The sequence below is a fragment of the Propithecus coquereli genome, unplaced genomic scaffold (genome assembly GCF_000956105.1).
Source record: "Propithecus coquereli isolate 6110/MARCELLA unplaced genomic scaffold, Pcoq_1.0 Scaffold81, whole genome shotgun sequence".
NCBI classification, from domain to species: Eukaryota; Metazoa; Chordata; class Mammalia; order Primates; family Indriidae; genus Propithecus; species Propithecus coquereli.
Window position 1 is genome coordinate 1,950,834 of NW_012154285.1, and position 23,881 is coordinate 1,974,714.

General features: G+C 42.4%; 1 protein-coding gene across 1 annotated transcript in view; it reads right to left on the minus strand.

Annotated features, from left to right (window-relative positions):
- Nucleotides 1–23,881, minus strand: part of TMEM132B (transmembrane protein 132B) — a 162,711-nt gene that overhangs the window by 31,039 nt on the left and 107,791 nt on the right. The window contains exon 5 of the mRNA XM_012663400.1: nt 4,388–4,531. Within this exon, the coding sequence (XP_012518854.1) occupies nt 4,388–4,531 (144 nt within the window). The remainder of the gene's footprint in view (nt 1–4,387; nt 4,532–23,881) is intronic.

Genomic DNA, 23,881 nt, shown 5'->3' on the forward strand with positions numbered 1-23,881 from the left:
GCTAGGATTATAGGCGTGAGCCACCGCGCCCGGCCCAAGGAAAACATTTTTTTAAAAAATCTTTTGAATTTATAGAAACCCACTAAAGGATTTTCAAGGATTATTTTGATTATTATTAATTCTGCCTTCTACAATGACTTTGGAACAAATCTCTAGAGAAGGTGCCTTTCTACTGTATCCTTACCCCCCCACCTCCCATTTTACAGATAAGGAAACTGGGCTCAGAGATGTTAGTAATTAGTCCCAGGTCAGACAGGGAGGAAGGAGGAGTCAGGATTCGAACCAACATCATCTGTCTGAAAGCTCACACAAAGAACTCAGAACCTCTGTGGTCTTTTTCTTTATGTTGCACTTAAAGGAGTCCCTTTTAGCTTCTGTCCCTGGGATATAAAAAGCACAAGCCTACTCCATCTTCCACTCGACGGCTCTTGAAAGACTCACAAAGATCTGTCATGTCTTCCTCTTCACCTCACCCCTGGGCCTTTTCTTCTCATCACTGGGCTTAACACCCACACTTCCTTCAATCGCTTCTCCTGTGATTTGGTTTTAAGAGCCCTCAGCCCCCTGGACACTTTTTGGCAGACCACAATCCAATTTTCCCGCGTTCCCCTCATGACCCAGGAAGATACAGGATTCTCCATCAGAGTGGCAGAGCGAAGTCTATCTTTTGTTGCTTTTTTATTTTTTTTAAGACAACAGAGTGCAAGAAATATCTCGCTTTCCTCTGAAATCTGCTATCAAAAAAATAGCAGCACAAGTGTGACAAGAAATGGCAAATGTCCTATGGCCTCTGTGCAGGAAACAAGAGGGGTGGCAGAGACGGTGGTGAGCTGGAGGGCACAGGCCTTATGCAAAGGGGCAGCCTCTATGCAACTCCAGGTGAGGTTCTCAGGAAGTAATGTAGGCCCAGGGCCGCCTGATCATGTGGTTTTTTTCCTAAGACATAAGAAGCTAGAAATCCAGATTTCTATGTGAATTTGCCAATTCGTACATCAGGGAAACAAATTATTATTTTTTTTAATTTCAAAATATTAAGGGGTACAAATGTTTTAGGTTACATGATCACTTTTGTAATGCTCAGTCTCGGCTATAGATGTACCCATCACCCAAATAGTGTTCATTGTACCCATCAGGTAGGTTTTTGCACCCCCATCCCCCCTGCCCCCTACTTGATTTCCACTGAGTTTTACTTCCATCTGTGCACATGTGTGCTCATCCGTTAGTTCCAATTTAACAGTAAGTACATGTGGTCTTTGTTTTTCCATTCTTGAGATACTTCATTTAGGAGAATGGTCTCCAGTTCCATCCAAATTGTTACAAAAGGCATTAACTCATCCTTTTTTGTGGCTGAGTAGTACTTCATGGCATGCATATATCACATTTTATTAATCCACTCATGAATTGTTGGGCACTTGGGTTGATTCCACATCTTTGCAATTGTGAATTGTGCTGCAATAAACATTTGAATGCAGGTGTATTTTTAATGAAAAGGCTTCTTTTCCTTAAGATCTATAGATCTTAGCAACCTCAGCATATGATTTTTTTTCTTTCCTTATTAAGTTGAGAAATTCCACCTTTTCACTTAAAGGAAGCCCTTTACGGCTTCTCTTTGGCATATCTGAGTTGGCAGCATCTCTACTCTTGTGCTTTGGGGTCATTATTAGGTCAAATAAGGGCGACTTGAACACAAGCACTGCAATACGCAACAGTCAATCTGATAACCAAGACGGCCACTAAGTGACCAATGGGCAGGAGCGTCTACAGCATGGATACTCTGGACAAAGGGAGAATTCACGTCCCAGGCCAGACGGTGGAGCAGAACAGCTCGAGATTTTATCATCCTATTCAGGATGGCATGTAATTTAAAGCATCAATTGTTTATTTCTGGAATTTTCCATTTAATCTTTTCAGACCATGTTTGACTGGGAGTAACCAAAACTGTAAAAAGCGAAACGGCGGATAAGGGGGGACTCCGGTAGCTGTCAACTTGAAAATTTACATTTATCCCTTCTAATCTCACCAGATTAGGCCAAAGTTCAGCTTTTCAAAATCATTTATGTCCTCAGGTTCTGTCCCCCAAAAGTCATACAAGTTCAAAGAAGCTAATTTGTTTGTAGATGACCACAATTGACATCTTCCTAAATTCACTCGCATTTTCCCTTGTCTAAATCACAGTTCCAATGCACAGAATTTCCAATGCACAAAGATCTTTGGTGAACCCTGCAAGATTCTCCCTGGAGTCACTCAGTATTTTCTATACTGAGAAGGATGACTGAGTGACAACTCCGCAGACTGAGGAGGGCTCTCCAGAGGGTACTAACGAATGTGCCACACAGTTGAGGATGCCCCCAGGGTGGTGCTGAGGACAGCTCCACTCATCCTGGCGTTGCAGCACAATTTATCACAAACGCTGACACTGAAGCCATAACACATCACAGCCATTTAATTAAATTCTCTCAACTGACACAAGCCCCAAGATTTGCAACAGTCCTGGAATCCCCTAAAAACATCTTAATGCAGTCCTGAGCTTGGTGATGGGCAGACTCCACTTTGCTCCTCTGAAGATTGGGCAATAATTTCCTAGACTGTCCCATCTTCATGAGGATACACAAGTAACAGTTAAGCAGAAAACTATCATCTTCCAAAACACTGTATCCATCGGGATGGGCAGAGGATACTTTTAGTACTTTTGTGAAGTGGAGGCAACCAGGCAGAAGGCACCAGTGGGATCCACCACCTTGGACTTGCCTCTCTAGGGTAGAGCCCTCCAGGGCGGGAGAGTGAGCAGTCCACCCTGCGGGCACCACGCCAGGCTCTCAGGAGAAAACAAAAGGCTTAGGAAACTGCAGAGTGAGTCGTTGGCTCGAGCCCATGACGGCACAAGCATACAGATACCATTTCTACATGCCCTCATCCACGTCTCCTTTCCGGAATAACGTGGGAACAGTAAAAATTATCCATTGTCAAAAGCAACCAAGGGCAGTGCATCATCAATATTTTTCTCTGTGTAGATGACCTCCTGTGACTTGGCTCAGATCTTTCTAAACTCTGAACACCCTTCGGTTTGTTTAAACAAACCTGCCCACAGAATACAAGGACCATCAGGAACCCCAGGGCAGGGCTGTGTTGTAGGCTTTAAGCTAGTTCCTCTTCCATCTCGAAAGAAAATTAACATTACAAGCCCAGGAAACAAGCTATGCCAAACTTGTCTCCTGGCATTAATTTCTTTTTTAATTAGACCTCAGAAATACATCATTCTTTCTTTATCAAACTGTCTCTGGCTTAAGACACAGCCTGCTGTAGTTCACCACAAAAAGAAATCAACCCTTCCCAGACCTTTTCTACCAAGGAAAACCCCTGTTCTATATACCACAGAGTTCTCAAGACTGAGACCAAGTTTTCTTTAACCTCTAAACAGGAGGTGGTAGAATGTGAGGAAGGACAGAATTCAGCGTAATTGTATTTTTCTAAAATATCTGGATAGATTAGACTTGGGGCTCTTTTAGAAACTTAAAGGAGGAAGGATTGATCATTCTGAAGGTTTAAGTCCTTTCTCCCTGAGGTCTCTGGTGCAAAAGCAAACAGCAACCAATGTGTTAAGAAAAAGTAGGCAGAAACACTAAATTTGGTGGTTAAACAGACCCCTCCAAAGAGCATGAAAAAAACTATAGGCTGGTTCCTGGCAGAATTTGGAGTCAGAAATACAGCTAATTAGAATGAAGAATCTGGCAGAAATGTTCCATGATCACATCTCCTAAACTACGAGCTGTACTCCACTGGTTATATTCAAATTCAGTTAGGTGACACATGGGTGAACTTTTTTTAATAGTCATATTTTAATGTATATTAACAAAAAATTTGGTACATCCAGATTGTGGATTTTCTTGTCTCATAATGAAGCTAAATTAGTTTTTAAGTGTGAAAAAGTGAAGCATTTACTAGTACCACACTCTAACCAACTGAGCTAACTGACTGCTCCAAAGAAGCAAGGCATCTAAAGAAAATATATTCAGTAAATATTATTATTAGGCACAGAGATTCGGCAAAAAATTGAGAAGGTGGTATGTGGATTGCTAAAGTTAGGAAAATACTATCCAATGAGGAAAGGGAGAAGGAGGGAAAGGGGAGAGGGAGAGTGAATTATTTCTGCTGGAGATTAAGGGTCAGGGGTTCCCCTTTCCAGGGAGAAGGAAGCAGCACCTCCTGCCGCAGCCCCCTGCTCCCAGGTGAGCCTCTGCTGCCCATCACCCACGCCCTGGTGAGGTCATTCTGGCCTCCAGCCCTTTGGAGCATGCGATGCTCAGTCAAAACAAGACCCTGGGGACAAAGGATGTGGTGACAAAAAGGGTTGAACACTCAGGAGATCCATAGCCAAAGCTCGCTCTACCTTAACGACATCTTCATCTGCGGACTTGCATTCCACAGCCTCCGACACGTCCACCACAGAACCATCCTCCTGAACCGCCACCACCTTGACGGGGACAGAAACGGGCTTTCCGGTGAGGATGGCGGTGTTCAGAACCTCAGTGTCCTGCATGGGAGAGAAGAGGCTCAGGTCAGCAAATACACACATTAGGTGAGCGGTGGACAGACAGGTTGTCAACCAAGCTACCTACTCCCTTGATTCTCATGCTGCAGCTTAAACGATTGTCTGCACGGACGAGGTCATGAAGCCCAAACTACACGGAAGATCCCACACAGCTGGACGGCACTCCGTCTCAGACCGACACAATGAAGCCTGACAGCTCGTCCCTCTGCTCACTCCCCAGGGGCAGGGTCCTCCTCCAGCCCCCTACCTCACCCCACCCCCCACCTGCCTCCTACAGGCAGTTTCACATGGAGCATGAGTCCCTTTCAATATTTTCTAAATCCTGGCTTAAGGTTCATTTGGGAAGTGACTGCCTATTTTTCTGGGCTTGTTAACATCGTGAACGTGGACTTCATTTTGGTTTCAAATTAGGAAAGACAACAGCGAAGAGATCAGAGAAGAATGAGTCGAACATTATAAACCTCTGCACATCTGAGCTGACCGCCAATACTCGCACTTTCCAGCACTCCCAGAGGGTTCCCTCCAAACCCAGATGTTTTTAAACGCTGACACATGTTAGTTTCTCTCTTCCTCCGATGATCCCCTCAGGGCTCTACGGGTGCTACCATGTATAGGCTCATAATTCATCTCAACCTGCCAAATTCTTGCCATCCTCACCACCAACTCCCCCACTCAAGCCACCGTCTCTCGCTTGGACAACAACGCCCTCCCCGCTGGTTTCCCAACAGTCAAAAATCATCTTTTTTGTTTCGATATAATTCAGATTATTTCTCTTCTAGATTAAAACTCTTTGAAAGTGTCCTACTCTTCCTAAGATAAAATCCAAACTAACTGACATGGAGTGACCTAACCTTTGCCCACTTTCTCTCTCTCTCTTTCTCCTTCTCTACCCTCTTTTCTCTGTCCCTCACCACAGTTAAGCCTGTTTACAGCCCATCAACAGCATCTGCTGTGAGTTAGTCCCCCTGTGCCTGGATTTCCTCATCTGGAAAATGCAGATAATAAAAGCACCTGCTGTATGGTGACCTCATGAAAAATTAATCCATCCATGTGCAAACCTTAGAACAGAACTGGTCTCGCTCTCTGTCCCAAACCTGATTGGGAAGACACGATAGGGTAAGAGATGGAGTCAGTTTTTAACAATAATAAGAGCTAAACCCTAGCTATTATGGGATAGGCAGTGTTCTAAGCACTTTATATGTAATTAATTACTCATTCAGTTTTCTCAACAACTGTCCAATACATTTACTAGTATTATTCCCATTTTACAGATGACTTGTTTTTCATTGATATTAAATCTGCCAAAATAGCTACTTGTCAATAGAAAACATCAACTTTATAATGAATATTTGAAAACAATAACAACCCAATCTAAGAAATGTGAAAAACGAAGTTTGTTTGTTTTGTTTTCTCCTCTGGATGGAATCTTGAAGAGATAAATCCAAAGTAAATGTAACTATAATCGATGTCCCTGAGTATTCCAGTCTCACCGGGGAGACTGATTATATGTATGATTATATGTATGATATGTATATGTATGATGATGAGACTGATTATATGTATTTGCATACACATTAATGCATACATGAGGAAAGGAATCATGGTGGAAGTTGAGATGAGAACTCGCCAAGATGGGACAACGGTGTGGAAGGGGGAATAATCACACTGCGTACAAAGAACAGAGATTGTGTCGTAGTCACAGAACAAGTTGCTAAATTCAACTCAATCGTGCAATTGAAAAAAGCCAATATGAGCATTTTCTGCATGTCACGGGCAGGCATTCATTGTGCCTGCTGAGCATCCATCCCTCCCTCCTCTGTTTAGTGACAATGTTTCATTTTTTCCTTTCAATATCACCCCACTCCTGCTGTCAGTGAATGTGGCTTAGGTAGCACTGACCCTGGGTCACCCAATCAGTCCACAGAAAAGCACATGCCCCAAATCTAGGTATTCCAGCTCTTTGTCCACAAAACTGATTCAACTGAAGCCCAAACAAAGAAAATCAGTGAAAAGAGTAGGAGAAAGACATATTCCTGGAAAATATTTCTAGGTTCCTGAATCCAGCTACACCTGAAGTCTGCTATGTTTGGAAATTTAGATATACAAAATAAACTGTTTTACTAATGTGAGTTTGAACTGAGGTTTTTGGCGATTGCCAATGAAAGTCTTGACACATGAGGACAGGTAACAGGGGACAACAAGCTAGGCACCAGGAAAAGAGAAAGACTAAAAATCAATCTCTACCCTGTCGAAGCTCACGGTCTTCAAAGATGACACTACAATGTATGTTCCAAATTGAGTTTCAAGGGAGCTGACTTTAATTGTTATGATATCAAATCATAACTGATCCAAGCTTATGATTTTATAACACATAACACTGGAATAACCATGTTTTCTCCTTCAGTTTTTTCATGGGTAGCTGAGATTTTTGCACCTTTTTTCCTTTAGGGTCCACCAGTAGCCCCTCAAGGTCCCAAAGGCAATTCCTACCTACCTTTGGCACAATGAGAAAGCAATTTACCATGTTCAACATTACATCGAAATCATCCCCTGGTGGCAGCCACTGCTAAAAATTCCCTACCTATCAAAAGGCAAGTCTTTCATTCTGTTCCTATTTGTGTGAGCTCTAGGTTTTATGCCTTGAAAGCATATTTATAGAGAGATGTTTCCATTAATGTTATATTTTAGAGTGATGTCAGTGAAAATGGCCGAGTAAAGACATCAGAAAATTCTCTTCTCCAAAAAAGCAATGAGAAAACTGGCAAGTGGTGTCAACACCAACTTTTTCAGAACTCTGGAAATAAAACAAAGCCTTATAAGCAGCCAGGAGGGCATTTACTGGAGAAAAATGGCTGAGTAGCACCCCATGGTATACATATACCACATTCTAAGTGACATATCGCAAGAATGGAAAAACAAACACCACATGCACTCAACACTAAACTGGAACTAATCGATCAACACTCATGTGCAAAGATGGAAGTAAAACTCAACGGAGATCAAGGGGGAAGGAGGGGTTGGGTAAATTCACACCTGACAAGTATAATGCACATTGTCTGGGTGATGGGCACACTTAGAGCTTTGACTTAAACTGTACAAAAGCAAATTATGTAACCAAAACATTTTTAACCCCATAATATTCTGAAACTTAAAAAAAGAAAAATGACTGATTCTTGTTAAAAACAGAGAACTTTGAGGCATTTTAACTTGACCTACTCGAATCCCCCACTTCCTAGCTCTGCAGCAGCTTTGAAAACTAAGAGCCCACATTCACAATAAAAACCATCTATTGGAGAGAGCGTATCAGGGCTGGAGATCTTTCAAACCTCATTCCCAAATAACTGTCATTGCTTGACTTCACTGGTCATTCCCACCTGCAAGACTGTCAGTATTTGGCCTTACTCTGAGTTCACCCAGTGTGGAAACCCCTTTGCCCAGAGATGTTCGTCAAAAGCAATTACAGGCAATCGTTAAACTTCATAGCTGCCAAAGACAGTGGATAACAGGTTAATCAAAAAGCTTACAAGGAAAAGATGAAAAACGAGATGTCCATAGGGGTTTTGAAAGGCTATGACATCTTCCTTGGAATCTATAAGACCGTGATCATACTTTGGGCTGTGTGCATGCCCAGAGATGTGCTCACACTCAGGAAAGACCAGAGGAGGCCCTCAGCTCTCACCTCTGGTTGATTTCAAGGCTCTGTGAAAGCAGGAAGTAAAAACAGGTTACAGGTGTTTAAGAAATCTCTGTCAAATCATTGCCTGACCACCAAGCTAACCAAGCAGAGACTTCAGTGGCCACAACAAAGAACACAGATTTCAGAGAATTAGTTTGCAAAAGTCACTAAACAACCAACAACTACTACAACAAACATCAACTAAAACAAACCTGGAGAGGAAGGGAGAGTCTGATTACCTGAGTCGCCACATTATATTATTTAAAGTGTCCACCTTTATACAAAAAATTATGAAACATGAAAAAAACAAAATATGGTCCATCAACATGACAAAAAGCAATCAATGGAAAATGGCCCCGTGAAAGCCAAGATGCTGGATTTACTAGACAAACATGACAATAATTTTAAATCAGCTATTTTGAAAATATTCAAAGAACTAAAGTAAATCATGTCTAAAGAACTAAAGGAAAGCATGAGAAAGCTGTCTTACCAAAGAGAGAATATCAATAGCTATAAAGTATACAAAAATAACCAAAAAGAAACTCTGGAGTTGTAAAGTACAATAACTGAAATAGAAAATTCATGCATGGGTCTCAACAGCAGATTTGAGCAGGCAGAAAAAAAATAATCACTGAACATAAAGATAGGTTAATTAGGATTAAAGTGTGAGGAACAGAAAGAAAACAGAATGAACAAAAGCAAACAGAGATTCAGACTTTTGTGATGCCACCAAGCATACCACCATAAGCATAACTGAAATAGCAGAAAAGGAGACAGAGAAAAGGAAAGAAAGAATGTATGAAGAATCAATGGCAAAAAAAGTCCCAAATTTGATTTAAAACATTAATCTACACATCCAAGAGTTTTAAAAATTCTAGGTAGGATAAACTCAAAGAGATCCACACCTAGACTCATCATATTATAATTAAACTGTCAAATACCAAAAAAAAGGTAGAATATTGAAAACAGAAAGAGATAAATACCTCATTACATACAAGTGATTTTCTATAAGACTAAGAGCTGATACATCATCAGAAACCACGGAGGCCAGAAGGCATAGGGATGATGTATTCAAAGAGCTGAAAGAAAAAGATTGTCAACCAAGAATTTTATACCCAGGAAAACTATCCTTCAAAATAAAAAGAAGAAGAAATTAGCATGTACCAAGAGAAACAAAAAGTGAGAGTTCTTCACTAGCAGACACACCCTAAAAGAAATACTAAAAGGAGTTTGTCAGGCTCAAATAAAAGGACACCAGACGGTAACTCAACTACAAATGAATAAATAAAGAGCACCAGCACAAGGAACTACATAGATAAATGAAAGACAATACAAATGTACTTTTGTTTGTAACACTGCTTTTCTTCTATCTCTTTTAAAGGAGAACTGTATAAAGGATTAATTATAAATCTGTGTGGATGGACACATATTTTGTATAAAGATGCAATTTCTATTGCAAAAATAGAGATAAAGAAGGATGTTTCATAAAAGATTCAATCCACAAGGAAGTATAACTATTATAAAAAAATGATACACCTAGCAGCAGAGCCCAGAAACAGATACACAAAACGAAAACAGAATTGAAGGGAGAAACAGAAAATTCAACAAGACTTGGAGCCTTCAATATTCCACTTCCAGTAATTGATGGGCAACTAGGCAGAGGACCAACAAGGAAACAGACTTTAACAACACTGTAAAGAAACAAGACCTGACAGACGTCTATAAAACCCAGTACCCAGCAACAGCAGAATTGCCTTAGCTATAAAATAGGAATTTTTTCAAAGGATTTAGAAGGACTGTGTTCAAGAAATAAAACCTGTCACTGGATCTCTTTTTGAGCACACTGTTTGACTGTTTCACTGCCGATTTGAATGTAGGTGTGGCCACGTGACTTGACTTTGCCAGTGGAGTTCTGTGCCTGCTTTGGACCCGAAGCTCTAAGAACACACGGCCCCACACTCTCCCTTTCCCTGCCATGGTGATGGAGGCTGCTCTGTTGACCAGGGTCCCTGAGGGAGGTCAGCACAGAGCAAAGCCCCAGCTATTCTGTGTTGGACAGGTGGTATGAGCAAGAATAAACCTCTGTTGTTTTAAGCTATTAAAATTTAAGAGTTGCAAGTGAGTTTCCGACATATTATTTTGACTGTGTACTCTCGGACTGAAGATAAAAATAACTGTAAACACATATTGAATTCTAGTTAGGTTTGTTTTCCATGGCAGTATGGGTTATAGCAATCCTGAAAATTGCATTAGTATTCTAAGATGGAGCAAACAATATGTGGTGGATAATGAGAGCCAGGATTCTCACTGCTAGAAAAGAGAGTTTAAAAATGGGAAGGAGAAAGAGAGTGAACTCTGTAAATCATAAACAGGAAGTGCCTGCATGAGCTCCCGGGGTGGAGGTAGATGTGTGCTTACATATGTATAAGGCGGGTGGGCGTAGATGTGTGTATGTGTATGCAGTTTTTCCCTAGTTCTGTGCACTGAGAGGGCTTAAATACAGTGACACTCCTTTAGCGATCAGCACACCTAGTACCCAGACCTTAACTCTAGAAACCTTTCTCCAATAAAACAGCTCCTTGGGGAAAGATGGCTCATGTAAGTGCCGAAGCAAATAAAGCACAAGATCATGAGCCTAAAATATCTTGTGGAGGCAGAAAATAACAAAGTGCTCAAACAAATGTCCAAAGGACACAGGAGACAGAGTGAGGGGGGCACCCACTACCAATCTGGGACAATGTTAGCGTCACAGCAGTCAGTTATAAACTGTAGAATGAGCTGCTGAGTCCACACTGCTATAAACAAACAAACAGGGGAGAAAGGAAGAGTTATCCTTAGAGTAGAATCCCAATGATTAATAATAGATGTAAAAAGGGGTGATGAGACCAGCATACCATTTGGGGGCGGTTGGTGAAGGTATTTGGGAAATGCATTGATTCAAACTCATAGATTTGACCAAAAGAACAAACAAGAGTTCATCGGTGAATAGATACATGAAGACTCAGGATGTGGTACGTGCCTAAAAAACATAATTAATGACAACTAATTTTTCTTAAACATTTAGATAAGGTTCAGGCACTGTGCCAAGTGATTTACACACATTATTTGTTCATAATAATGCACATTCATAATACTACACAGTACAATATGTATTTACATCTGATAACAAACAAAGCACTCAAGAAGAGTGTCTGGTACACTGTAAGTACTTGATAAATATTAGCTGGTTTTATTAATTTCTTATTTAATCCTCAAACATTCCTATTGAAGGATTACCATTCTTATCCCCACTTTACAAACGAGGGAATCGAAGCGGAAAGCATCCAGTAACTTGGCCAGAATCACACTGCTGCCAAGAGACAGAGGCAGGAAGGGGGCGGAGGCGGTTTGACACCAGAGCCCCCACCCGCTGCTGTGCTCGTTCTCGCTGCTCCTCACCTGTAAAATGGACCCAGCAGTCCCACTGCTTTGCCTAACTCAAAAGAAAGCTTTCAGGAGAAAAGATAGATTGATACAGACTTTAATTTTAAAAACCTTTAAAAAGATGTTTTATAAATGTGAAACTTCATTTTTAGCAGAAACAGCCAAGTAGCTGCAAAAGCCCAAGTCACGACTGTGTGTGGCTTCTGCCCCAGCCTGTGAGGTTCGGGACCACAACCCTGAGGCCTGGCAGCCTACATCCTCTGCTCCCTGGCACAGAAATGTCAGCCTCTCCGTAGGAATCTAATTCTGACCACATCTGGCTCCGACACACCTTGACTTCTGATTTTTACAGCTGCAAGGCAGATGCGAACCTCACTCCGAGATAAGCAGGGATGTTGGCTCCAATTTAAATAATGGTTTTCAATCCCAGTGTTGTGGATTATATAACTCTGAAACCGTCCCAGCTCCCCCCACACTTGGGGGCTATTTTTAGACTCCGATAATTTATTATCCATAAGGCAGTAAGTGATTTCAAAATTCAGCTCTTTCTGAGTCTCTGAATAATACAAAGAAAGTGATTTCAAATAGGACAGCGCTCGGAGAGTGCCAGTAAAATGCAGCTCCGTTAAGGGCTGTCCTGATGTCTCCCGGGCGGTAACATCGGTAAGAGGGAAAGGCTGTTTGCAAGGAGGTTCTATGAGCCGTCACTCAGTGCCCAGGTGAGTTCGTAACCAGTAGCTCAGAGTGACGAGGTGGTCAGTGCTACTTAACTGGCACCATTAGGGTCACTGGCAGGGACGACGGTTGTCTAGTGGGCCTTACAAGCAAGGTTATCTGCACTGCTGGAACAACTGAATACAAGTCGGCGAGCCCCTACAGCTCTCTGCACATACGGAGCTCCTGCAGGAAGTGGGGATTCAACCAACTAAAGCCACAAGACTGTAAACTCCATGCAGGCAGGGACCATGTTTCTTCTTTTCCGTTTCCTCCCACACTGCCTGGGGTGTAGTAGGATCCCACACGTGGGTGATGCAGGTAAAGCCATTCAGTAGTGATGTAAGGCACATCCACTGGAAACTTCCACATCCTCTCCCATGCTAATGGCAACACTGCAACAAGTCACCGTTTGATACAAAATGAGCTGCTGCCCCAGCCACCACTGATGGGGCCAGATATGAGCGAAGACCCCCACTGAACTAATGAGCCTTTTCCTTACATAATTCAGAATGGGGATTTCGAGATTCCAGCCTCTGTCTTCCCTTGACAACCCTGCACCTGAGTGCTAGGAGGGCATGGTAGGCCACTGGCAAGGGCACTGAACTAAGAGTCGAGAGACCTGGCTATTGCCGCCAACTTCCCAGGTGACCTGAACCAGCAATAATCTCTTCTGTAAAGTGGGGTGATAATATTCCAACCTATTAGCTTCCTGGGGATAGGAAGATGCTTTGGCAAAACAATCATGATATTGCTGAGTGACCGGGGGGAGATGGCAGCCTGGGAACCCCCAGTAGAGCAGGGGTCATAACACAGAGGCCCACAAAGGCCAAGCAGGTGATGGACATGAGCAGAGCGGCCCCCAGAGGCAGGTGCTATTATTACACCCATTTTACAAAAGAGGAAACTGAGGCTCAGGGTGCCTGAGGTCACCCACCGGGTTGGTTGCTGAGCTGGGATTCACCTAATTCCGAAGCACAAGATCTCAACCAACCCCCAGAGAACTTGGTGGGGATCGCACTGAGAAAGGACGCAGCTGCCGTGGTGAGAGAGGTCGGGGCGAGTGTGACTGTTTTTACTTTGTTGGTACCTGAGTAGAATCGTGCCCTGCCGTGGTGGATAAAAAAGTATGGGAAACTCGAGCAAATTCATCCATAGCTCAGACTCTATATTTGATAGACAGTAAGACAGAGGCAAAGTGAGACCAGGGTGTTCTGTTCGCACTCAGCACCCAAACTCCGTCTGCAGAGGCTGCAGGGGGCTGGCTTGGGAGCTGGGGTCTGTTGGGCATCACACGTGGGGAGCAAGCCCCTGGCTCAGGGCTGCAGGGGAGGAGCACAGGGTCCCCCCAGGGAGTGAGAGGGACAGTCGGACAGAGACGCTGATGGAGGCAGAAAGCACACAGCCTACACAGAGGACAGAAAAACACACAAAAACAGGCAGAAGACAACACGCACAAGTTTAAACAAAGCTGGACAGACAGACAGACAGAAGAGGCAGAGAGAAAGGCAGAGAACACTGAAGCTCAGAGACCCAGAAAGGCAGAGTCACAGAGAAATGTGAGAGAGAGCCAGAGAGAGACGTGCAGAGGGCACGCGAGGTTACACTCTGCTCCGGCCCCTCAGTGCTCTTGGTCCCGTTGCTGCCACCAACTCCGGCAGCTCCTGCTCATTCACACACCCCAGCCCCACACTGAATAACCATGACGTGTGTTTTCTCTAATTCCTTCCTCTGCCTAACCACCAGCACTCCCTCCATCATAACTGTAACCTGTTCAGAGTGCCTCTTTGTTGTCTGGGGAAAAAAAATTTCTCATCCGGCTTAAGGCAAATTAAAATTTAACACAAATTCTGGTTGCCATAGGACCAGCAAGCAAATGACACCTGTTCAAATGAAATCTAAACCTAGTTGACGGCACTACTAAGAGAAACGCTCCCGAGAAAAAGCTCAGCGCTACTGAAACCCAAGCCCACGCCAATAATGCGATTTAAATGTGAATAAACCTTCCTGTATAGTTACTGGGAGCTGGCTGGTGCCTTGGTGACTGCAGTGAGCGGTGACAGCCTTGGCTGGAGGCTCCTGCATGTCCCCAGTCCTTTGGTCAGCCGAGGATGGCAAGGGGAAAAAAAGAGTTTCCCACCAGGGAAAGCTGACACCTAGGAGTTAATTGAAAAGCAGTGCATTGCAAAGGCCATATATGTAACCAAAATGTTTGTACCCCCATAATATTCTGAAATTTAAAACAAGAAAATAAATTAAAAGTAAAAATAAAAAATAATAAAAAATGAAAAGCAATGGCTTCAGATAAACAAAAAAAAACCCCAGGAAACCCCACAAGTCCCTGAGGGCCCTTAAGCATGTCCTGCAAACCTGTCGAGCCTGCGTGCAATGACTGTTGCCGTCCTGCAGCACCTGTTGGCTCACTTTACTGCTGACATCGCTGCCTAGGGGAAAATTATAATATCACTAACACAACATGGGTCGCATGGTGGCTATATTGCACATGGTCAATGTGTTTAGTCAGAAAAGATGCCACATCACCTTTGCTAAAAACAAATTCAAGGCGCCGCAGCAGGCAGGCAGCACAGATTTCACTCCCCAGGAAAGTCCTCCGCTGCCCAGGCGCAAAGGCCCTGTGTCAGTAACCTCTGCTCAACTCACTTAACTCGCCACGCTGGACTTGTCCGAGCCATTCTTCCAGCAGTCCCCAATCTTTTTAGCACCAGGGGCCGTTTTCATGAAAGACAATTTTTCCGTGGCCCAAGGGGGTAGAAGGTGATGGTTTGGGGATGATTCAAGCACATTCCACTTATTGTGCACTTTATTTCTATTATTATTACATTGTAACAGATAAGGAAATAATTACACAACTCACCATAGGTTGGGGACCCCTGCTTTGGTCTCTCAGAACCATCTCAGTTTGGAAGGCAGTTTTCTAAACCGTCCTGGGATTTTCCCAGAACGGATAGATGGGTGGATGGAAGGATGGATGGATGGATGGATGGATGGATGGATGGATGGATTAGGGGGCAGGGGGAGTGGACGTAGAGCAAGGGACCTGGGTTGGGGGAGAGGAAGGGACACAGTGACAGAAAGCAGATGAGTGGCTGCCGGGGCTGGCAGTGGGCAAAGGATTGGCTACCAAGAGCCGAGAAGGAACTTTTGGGGATGGTGGAAATGTCCACATCTTGACTGTGTTGGTGGTGGTGACGTCACTGCTCACACAACACGAGCTCTAAAATGGGTGCGTTTTTCCCTATGTAAATTATCCCTTGGGAAACAATACAAAATTAGACATCATTCTCTGTTCATTACCAGCGTGCTCCCAGTATCCGCAATCCAATATATTTGCTCATAGGAAAGGAAACAGAAGTGAAGGAGAAGGGACTCCACTTGGGCCCCTTTACCAAAGATCAGTCCACGACTAACTCTATTAGGTGCAGAAACTGAGGTATGCACGGCTTCACTTTCTCACAATGCAGTACCAGTAAGTGTTACATGTTACTTGGGGCAGATAAAACTCACACTTTCCTTAACCAGCCATGGGTGCCAAACTTTTCTCTCAATGCTCCTTCTGCCTAGAAGAGCCAACGACGTGGTACAATTGCTCAGGGCTGGGCTCGGGGGACCAGATTCCTGATCTAAATCCTGCCCTGCCACTTGGGAGAGTCGTTTAAACTCACTCTGACTCAGTTTCCTTATCTGTCAAACATGATCAGGAATTATACCCATGCCTCAAAAAGTAGTCGTGAGTGTTAATTAAGGTAAGGCACTTGGGACATGGCCTAGGCCAGAGCAGGTGCTCAGAAAAGGTCTCTCTTCGTGGAAAACCCCAACTCATCCTTCAAGGCTCAAATATGCTCTCATAATGCTCTGTAAACACCTCCTCTTAGCATATTGTATCATAGTTTGCATAGCTGTTTCTCGGATGTGTTTGTGTAGTTTTTTTATTATTTTTTTTAATTTCAGAATATTATGGGGGTACAAACATTTTGCTTACATATATTGCCTTTGCATCGCCCAAGCCAGAGCTACAAGTGTGCCCATCCGCCAGACAGTGCGCTCCGCACCCATTAGGTATGAATTCACCCATTCCCTCCACCTGCCTTCCACCTGCCGGGCACCCAATGAATATGACTTCCATGTGTGCGCCTAAGTGTTCATCAGTTAGCACCAATTTCTTTTGAATGCCCAGAGTCTAACACAAGCTTAGAAGTATTAAGAATGATGGAAAAAATCAAAAATACCAACATATTAGAGAAACTCACAGAGTCTACACAGAAAGTATCGAATGCAGGTAAATTGGGGGGAGGAAAAGGCAGGATGTCCCACCCTTGAAAAGACAGCATCCAAACAGTGCCCTTCAATCCTGGGCCCATCAAAGTCCCCTCAAAAACTAAAACTCACCTCAGAAGACCTCATCTAATAAAGAAACTTTAATTAAAACTCTGTCTGTAAAGAAAAGGAGGCTGCACATCCTTACGAGAAAATCTGACAGAACACTACTCTTTTCTCCACTCAACACCCTTTAGAATTTCTATCTCAAGAAAGGCTGAAAGAAGGCAGCAAGAGGCAGAAGTCTATGAAAATTACATCCGATTCCGTTTTTCACACTGAACCTGCCAAGAGCAAATGTGTGATGTCAGTATTGAAGCCATTCCTCCAATTTGTTGGATAAATTATTCAAAGTCTTTTCCTTAATATACATAAGTATTAAGATTAATATGTACAACAGGCAGTTTGCTACATTGTTGTAACTCTAAGTAACTCTGCTGCGTTGCCCTAGCGTTGGTAAATAGTGAGTCAGGACTCAGATCAGCAGAACTGCTGGCTGCAAATCTGTTTCCGTCTTCACAGCAGTGTTGCCTCAGATCCGGCTGAACCCTTTCTCTGCCTGAGTTTGCAAGCTCGTGAGCGGGCTTCTGTTAGTGTCCCAGGGCTGCCATCACAAATGACCACAAAGCTGGTGGCTGGAAACAACAGAAACTTATTCTCTCACAGTTCTGGAGGACAGAAGTCTGGAATCAGGGTATCAAAAGGGCCACGCGCCCCGAAAGGCTCTAGGGCAGGAACTTTCCTTGCCTCTTCCAGCTTCTGGTGACTCCAGGTGTCCCGTGGCTTACAGCAGTGTAACTTCACCCTCTGCCTCTGTCCTCACGTGGGCTTCAGCTCCATGCTTCTCTGTGTCTTAAACCTGCCTCTCCTTTCTCCCATTAGGGCAGCAGTTACTGGATTCGGGCACCTCCGCAAATCCGGGATGATCTCTGCTCAAGATCCTTAACTCAGCTGCTTTTTTCAAAGGATCAGCAGGCACGCCGCGTCTGGCTGTGTTTCACTTGACTGCATTTTGCATATATTGTGTTTTTTACAAATCAAAGCTCTGCAGCAACCCTGTGTCGAGGAAATCTATTGGAGATAGCCGTGCGCTCACTTCGTGTCTCTGTGTCACATTTCACAGTATTTCAAACTCTTTCATTATCATTATATGTGTTCTCATGCTCTGCGATCAATGACATAGAATTCTAGATTTATGGGGAATTTTTTTTTTGTCTTTTGCGTTTTTAGTAAAGATGTCATTTTATTGTCTCCTGACTTGCGTGTTTCCGAAGAAAATTCAACTGACATTATCATCTTTGTTACCACAACCAACTTTTAAAATTTCTCAGCTGCAGTGAAATTTCACTGTAGAGAATATTTTATGGGCAATAATTTCTCATTCATGATCTGTAGAAGGGCACATAAAAATATCCAGATGTTGATAGAAACACAGTAGAAGGAGTATAACTATTTCCACCAGCCCTTAAAAAAATGCGCTCAAAGTGTGAAGACTGGGCTGCGGCAGGATGATACAGACAAAAGCTGTGGACAGGGACGTCACATGCTTTTTTGTCCCCGGGAGCTGCATTCTTTGATCACAGTGAAACAGCCTGTCACCTCTTCCATCCCCTGAGACTTGAGCCACCTAAGTGCTCAAAGGGGAGAATTCCTAATTGTGAGAGGAATGACTCCTCTGATCCAAGATGACTGAGGTGGGTAAGAAATTCAACTCGATTTCTTACAGCTCCATAACTATTTGGACTTCTCAAGCACAGATACTAAGTTAAATGTTGCAAAGGATGTGCTGATAAATGTTTTAGGGCATCACAGTAAGGACTTTTTAAGGGAGCAATCAACAAATCTTTTTGCAAGAGTTTTTTTTTAATTTCAAAATATTAAGGGGGTATACATGTTTTAGGGTACATGGATCGCTTCTGTAATGATTGAGTCCCAGCTAACGGTGTGCCCGTCACCCAGATAGTGTTCATTATACCTATTAGGTAGGTTTTTTTCCCCTCCCCTTCTCCCCCTCCTTCCTGGTTGATTTCCACTGAGTTTTACTTCCCTCTGTGCACACATGTGCTCATCAGTTAGTTCTAATTTAATAGTAAGTACATGTGGTGTTTGTTTTTCCATTCTTGAGATACTTCTCTTAGGAAAATCATCTCCAGTTCCATCCAGACTGTTGCAAAAGGTATTAATTCATCTTTTTTATGGCTGAGTAGTACTTCATGGTATACATACACCACATTTTATTAATCCACTCATGCATTGATGGGCCCTTGGGTTGATTCCACATCTGTGCAATTGTGAATTGTGGTGCAATAAAAATTTGAGTGCAGGTGTCTTTTTGATGAAAAGTCTTTTTTTCCTTTGGATAAATACCCGACAGTGAGATTGCTAATAGAATGGTAGGTCTATGTTTAGAATTTTTCTTATTACAATCAACCCCATTTTGACATTTCCAAGTCTGAATTTCCCAAAGAGAACCACAGAACACTGGACCTGTTTGAGGTCTAAGAATTCAGCTGCTCCAACCTCAATCAGGTTTTCCAAAATTGTCCAGAATGATAACATACAGTGCTGGCAAGGATGATAAGCAACAGACACTTTATATGCTGCTGATGGGAATATGTTTCTGGCAATATCATTTATAACGAACAATCCAAATACCACTGGATCCAGCAACCCCAATAATCAAGGTCTCTATAAAACATTATTTATTGCTACTGTTTGTAGCAGAAATGAAAAGAATAAAGAAAGAAAAGGAGAAAAAGGAAACAACTAAATGACTAACAAAAGGGGATATATTAAATAAAGTATGCCCGCACTATTAAGTGGCTATTATGTGGCTATTAAGAAGAAAAAATGCTTTAGGTCTATATATATTGACCTAGAGTCACATCATAATGTTACAAAGAAATGTACATATAATAATCTCATGTTTTCCTTGTGGCTCTATTGGATCATGTAGCTTGGAGGAAAGGGTGCTGGGTGCCAGTACCTGGTCTTGCCTGGGATATCCCTGCAGGCAGTATTTTAGGAAGAAATTAAAGAAAGACATCTGGATTTCATGAGGAGATACTACCTTAGGGAACACAATTACTCCCATGTTCAGCAACTGGTAACGCAAAGCAAACTATATAGTCCTTCATGAATAGCCCTCAAAATTTTGGCCATAATCATTTGTCACCTATAATATTGTTATTTAATATTTCTTTGAATTGACTCACATTTTTATCGAATTTTGTTTAAATACTTAGAAAAGGTTTGTATTATTTGCAACAAATAGAAGGAAATTTAAAACTAAATACACAAGCAGCTCCCATCAGCAAGGTTCCAATACGCATGAATTTCAGTTGCCATAGTGTAGTTAAATAACACCAATACCCCGACAACACGGTGCAATTTTCAGCTACCAGCGTATACTGTCTTCACTGCAAGCACACAGGTACAAACTTTGCTGCTAGCTCTTCAGCCCACAAATCACCACTTACATAAGAGATGCACAGCATGATGAGTGACCAGTCACACAATTATTTCACGTTCTGTTGGTGGCTGGTCACTGTGCATCTGTTATTCAATTCACGCACACACGGCAAATAGGTAATTGTGTTTGTTATCCCCTTGTCTGTCTCCCATTGATAAAACCACCCGACCAAAAAATGGATCAAAAGATAGAATTGGCGAACAAAGATGAAAGCACAGCAAAGGAATCAGAAGTGATAATGGTGAAAGTAAAATTAAAATTAAATGTAAATGGAGTTACATAAAAATAGCTGGCTCTAGGAATGTTGACACTGCCACAGTTCAAGGGACTACAGAGATGCAGCCAGAGGAATTTAACAAAGGTGAACCTGTCAACATAAATGAGAAGAATGATTGTAACTAAGAGGATGAAAAGTCCAAGAAACCTCACATTAAAGGAATTCTAGGAGATATTTCACAACACTGAAATGTAAAGGATAAAATGTTGGAGGCCGATTCCAACAGAAAAGAGTGTGACATCTGCCAACACATAAAGATGCTCACTCGTACCCTAAGTTAGACAATGAGAAGAAGGCAAGCACTGTTCACACTACTGTCGATAAATTTACAAAGAAATAAGACACTTTCATTCTCAACATTATTAATCTTTTAAATTACAATATACTAAATAAATATTATAGTTTTGCTATTTTTTTTCATTTTCCTATACATTTATAATTTTTTATTTCAAAATATCAAGGGTGTACAGATGTTTTTGATACTAATATGTGGCTTGAGTCAGGGCTATAAATGTGCCCATCACCCAAATAGTGTTCTTTGTACCTGTTAGGTGGGTTTTTGCCTTTCCCCTTCCCACCCACGGCTTGATTTCCAATGACTTTCACTTTCTTGTATGTACTTGTGTGCCCATCAGTTAGTTCCAATTTATTAGTGAGTACATGTGGTGTTTGTTTTCCCATTCTTGAGATACTCCTCTTAGGACAATGGTCTCCAGTTCCTTCCAAATTGCTGCAAAAGGCATTAATTCAACTTTTTTATAGCTGAGTAGTACTCCATGGTATACATATACCACATTTTGTGAATCCAATCATGAATTGATGGTCACTTGGGTTGATTCCACATCTTTGCTCTTGTGAATTGTGCTGAAATAAACATTTGAGTACAGATATCTTTTTAATAAAATGACTTCTTTTCCTTTGGGTAGCTACCCAGTAGTGGGGTTGCTGGATCTAATGGTAAGCCTACTTTTAGATTAAAAAGCTTCTGCACAGCTAAGGAAGTAATCAACAGAGAAAACAGACAACCTACAGAATGGGAGAAAATATTTGCCATCTACACATCTGATAAAGGGCTAATATCTAGAATCGACAAAGAATTCAAAGAAATCAACAAGAAAAAAATTAACAACCCTATTTAAAAGTGGGCAAAAACATGAACAGAAGTTTTTCAAAAGAAGATAGGCAAATGGCCAACAAACATATAAAAAAATGCTCAACATCACTAATCACCAGGGAAATGCAAATTAAAACCACAATGAACTATTACCTTATTCCCGTTAGGATGGCTTTTATTAAAAAGTCCAAAAACAATGGATGCTGGCACGGACACAGAGAGAAAAGAATGCTTATATGCTGTTGGTGGGACTGCAAATTAGTACAACCCCTATGGAAAGCAGTATGGAGATTTCTCAGAGGACTAAAAGTATATATTTATAATTTACTGCAAGAGAGTTTTTATTGTTCTGCCAAAACTTTTTAAAGGTCACAGAACAATCACAGTTTTTCCCATTGATTATCAATATTGGACAGTTTCAGCTTGCACATTTTATGGCCCCACACAGCCATGCAAATTTAGAGCTACCTATAATTAAAATGAAGCAATATTATGAAATTACACTTGGATACTGTTGTCTGTCCAAGGCTTTGGAAAAGGACTTGCCATTCTCTATTAAAAGGGGAGATTAGCAAATGTTAAAAAGTTGTTAAAAACACAGCAGAAACCAAGTGAGACTCCATTTTGATCCAAACAGAAAGAGTGAAAGCGAATTAAAAGGAAATTCTTTTCTCTCTTACATGATTCGGTTTTTATTTTTTATTTTTAGAATTTTAAACATTCTATTTTTTCTTACACCATCTGCACTTATTGGAGGACCAATAATTTGCTTCTTTCAATTTCAACAGATTTAGTGGGTACAAGTAACTTTCTTGATACAGGGATGAATTGTATAGTGGCGAAGTCAGGGCTTTTAATGTTTGAGCACTGTGTAAACTCATCATCCCTTCTGGGATAAGTCTCCTCCACCGTGGGAAACCCTCAGCCCTCTTGGCTATCATCCTGCAAACTCCAGCCCACCCAAACTGTCCAACCTCACCTGGCGCCATGGTCCTCATCGACCTTCAGAGCCCAGCAGACCTGCTCATACCCCACTACAGGCTCTCATGACCCCCAGATTGGCCGGTGGAACACTTGCACAGTTGTGGTCACATAATCAAGAGTGTCCTTGGTTGCTTCACTCGGCCTTCCCTGTCACACGTAGGGGGGAGGCTCCTTGTTCCTTCTGCTTCCCTGGCATCCCACAGGCTGAGTCCTGGGACTGGCATCTAATGGGTACTCATTCAACATTTGTTAAATGTTGCTGAATGAATTATTGCTCGGGGATACTGCAGGAAATAGTACATTCCCTAAAGGGTATTCAGTGCAGAAAAGCTATCCTTGGTCTATAAAGAACCTATGCAAATTAGAAAATGGTGCCTCTTCCATTCCTTGCAAAATTGTCATAATATATCAACATGAGTAGAACAAGGCACTTTCTTGCCATCTGCTATACAAATGTACTACTGAATGCCCAAATCTACCATGTCTAGGATGTAAATGACATTACCTTAGACATGCCGCTGGGCAGTGCACCACCTGCGCAACCTTACTTGGCAGTCCTGAGTGCATTCAGACACGCTTAGTGGGAGGAGAACCTGACCTGCTGCAGTCAGCCTGGATCACCCTGTGCCCCTCTCCTGACCCCTTGTGCAGGGACATGCCCCGCACTCTCCATGCAACTGAAGTGTCTTCAACTACTGATACATTTTAGATTCCAAAATCGCAAAAATGGATTTCAAATAAAATGAAATTAAGCAATGAAGCTACTGACATAGAAGTTTATCCACATCATGAAGTTAAACTGTTGTCTCAAAAACAGACACATGGCATACCTTGAACGGAAATAAAACAGTGACATTCTGGGAAGTGAGCTGAGAAAAGGAGGGAGCCCCCTCTGGTGGGGAGAGGGCATGGGCAGGGCCCAGGAGCGTGACGGGGTGGCTTTTACATGACTGACTTTTGTTTTTCCTTCCATGGCATTGCATCATATGATGACTCTCTGGGGAACTGCAGACACTGCTTTGTCCAGATTACAGCTCCAAATCATGCTGCCACTGGGAAGCAGTTAGATGGTAGAGCAAGGCTAAGGCAGCCCCACCACTGCCCTCCCCAAACCTCAGAACACAGGTCACCCTCTCTCCATCTCTGCTGAAAAAAAATATTCAGTTGTTCACAGTGACCAGTGAGCCTTAAGGGACCAAGTAGCCTGTGTTAACCCTGGGAATCTTTTCCTCATTTGCAATTCTGTGGGAAGCAAAAGCTATTCAACATTTTCATCAGGAGCTTAGAGTCAGCTACAAATACAGGGCCATGATCTAATAACATAATCATTATTTTTT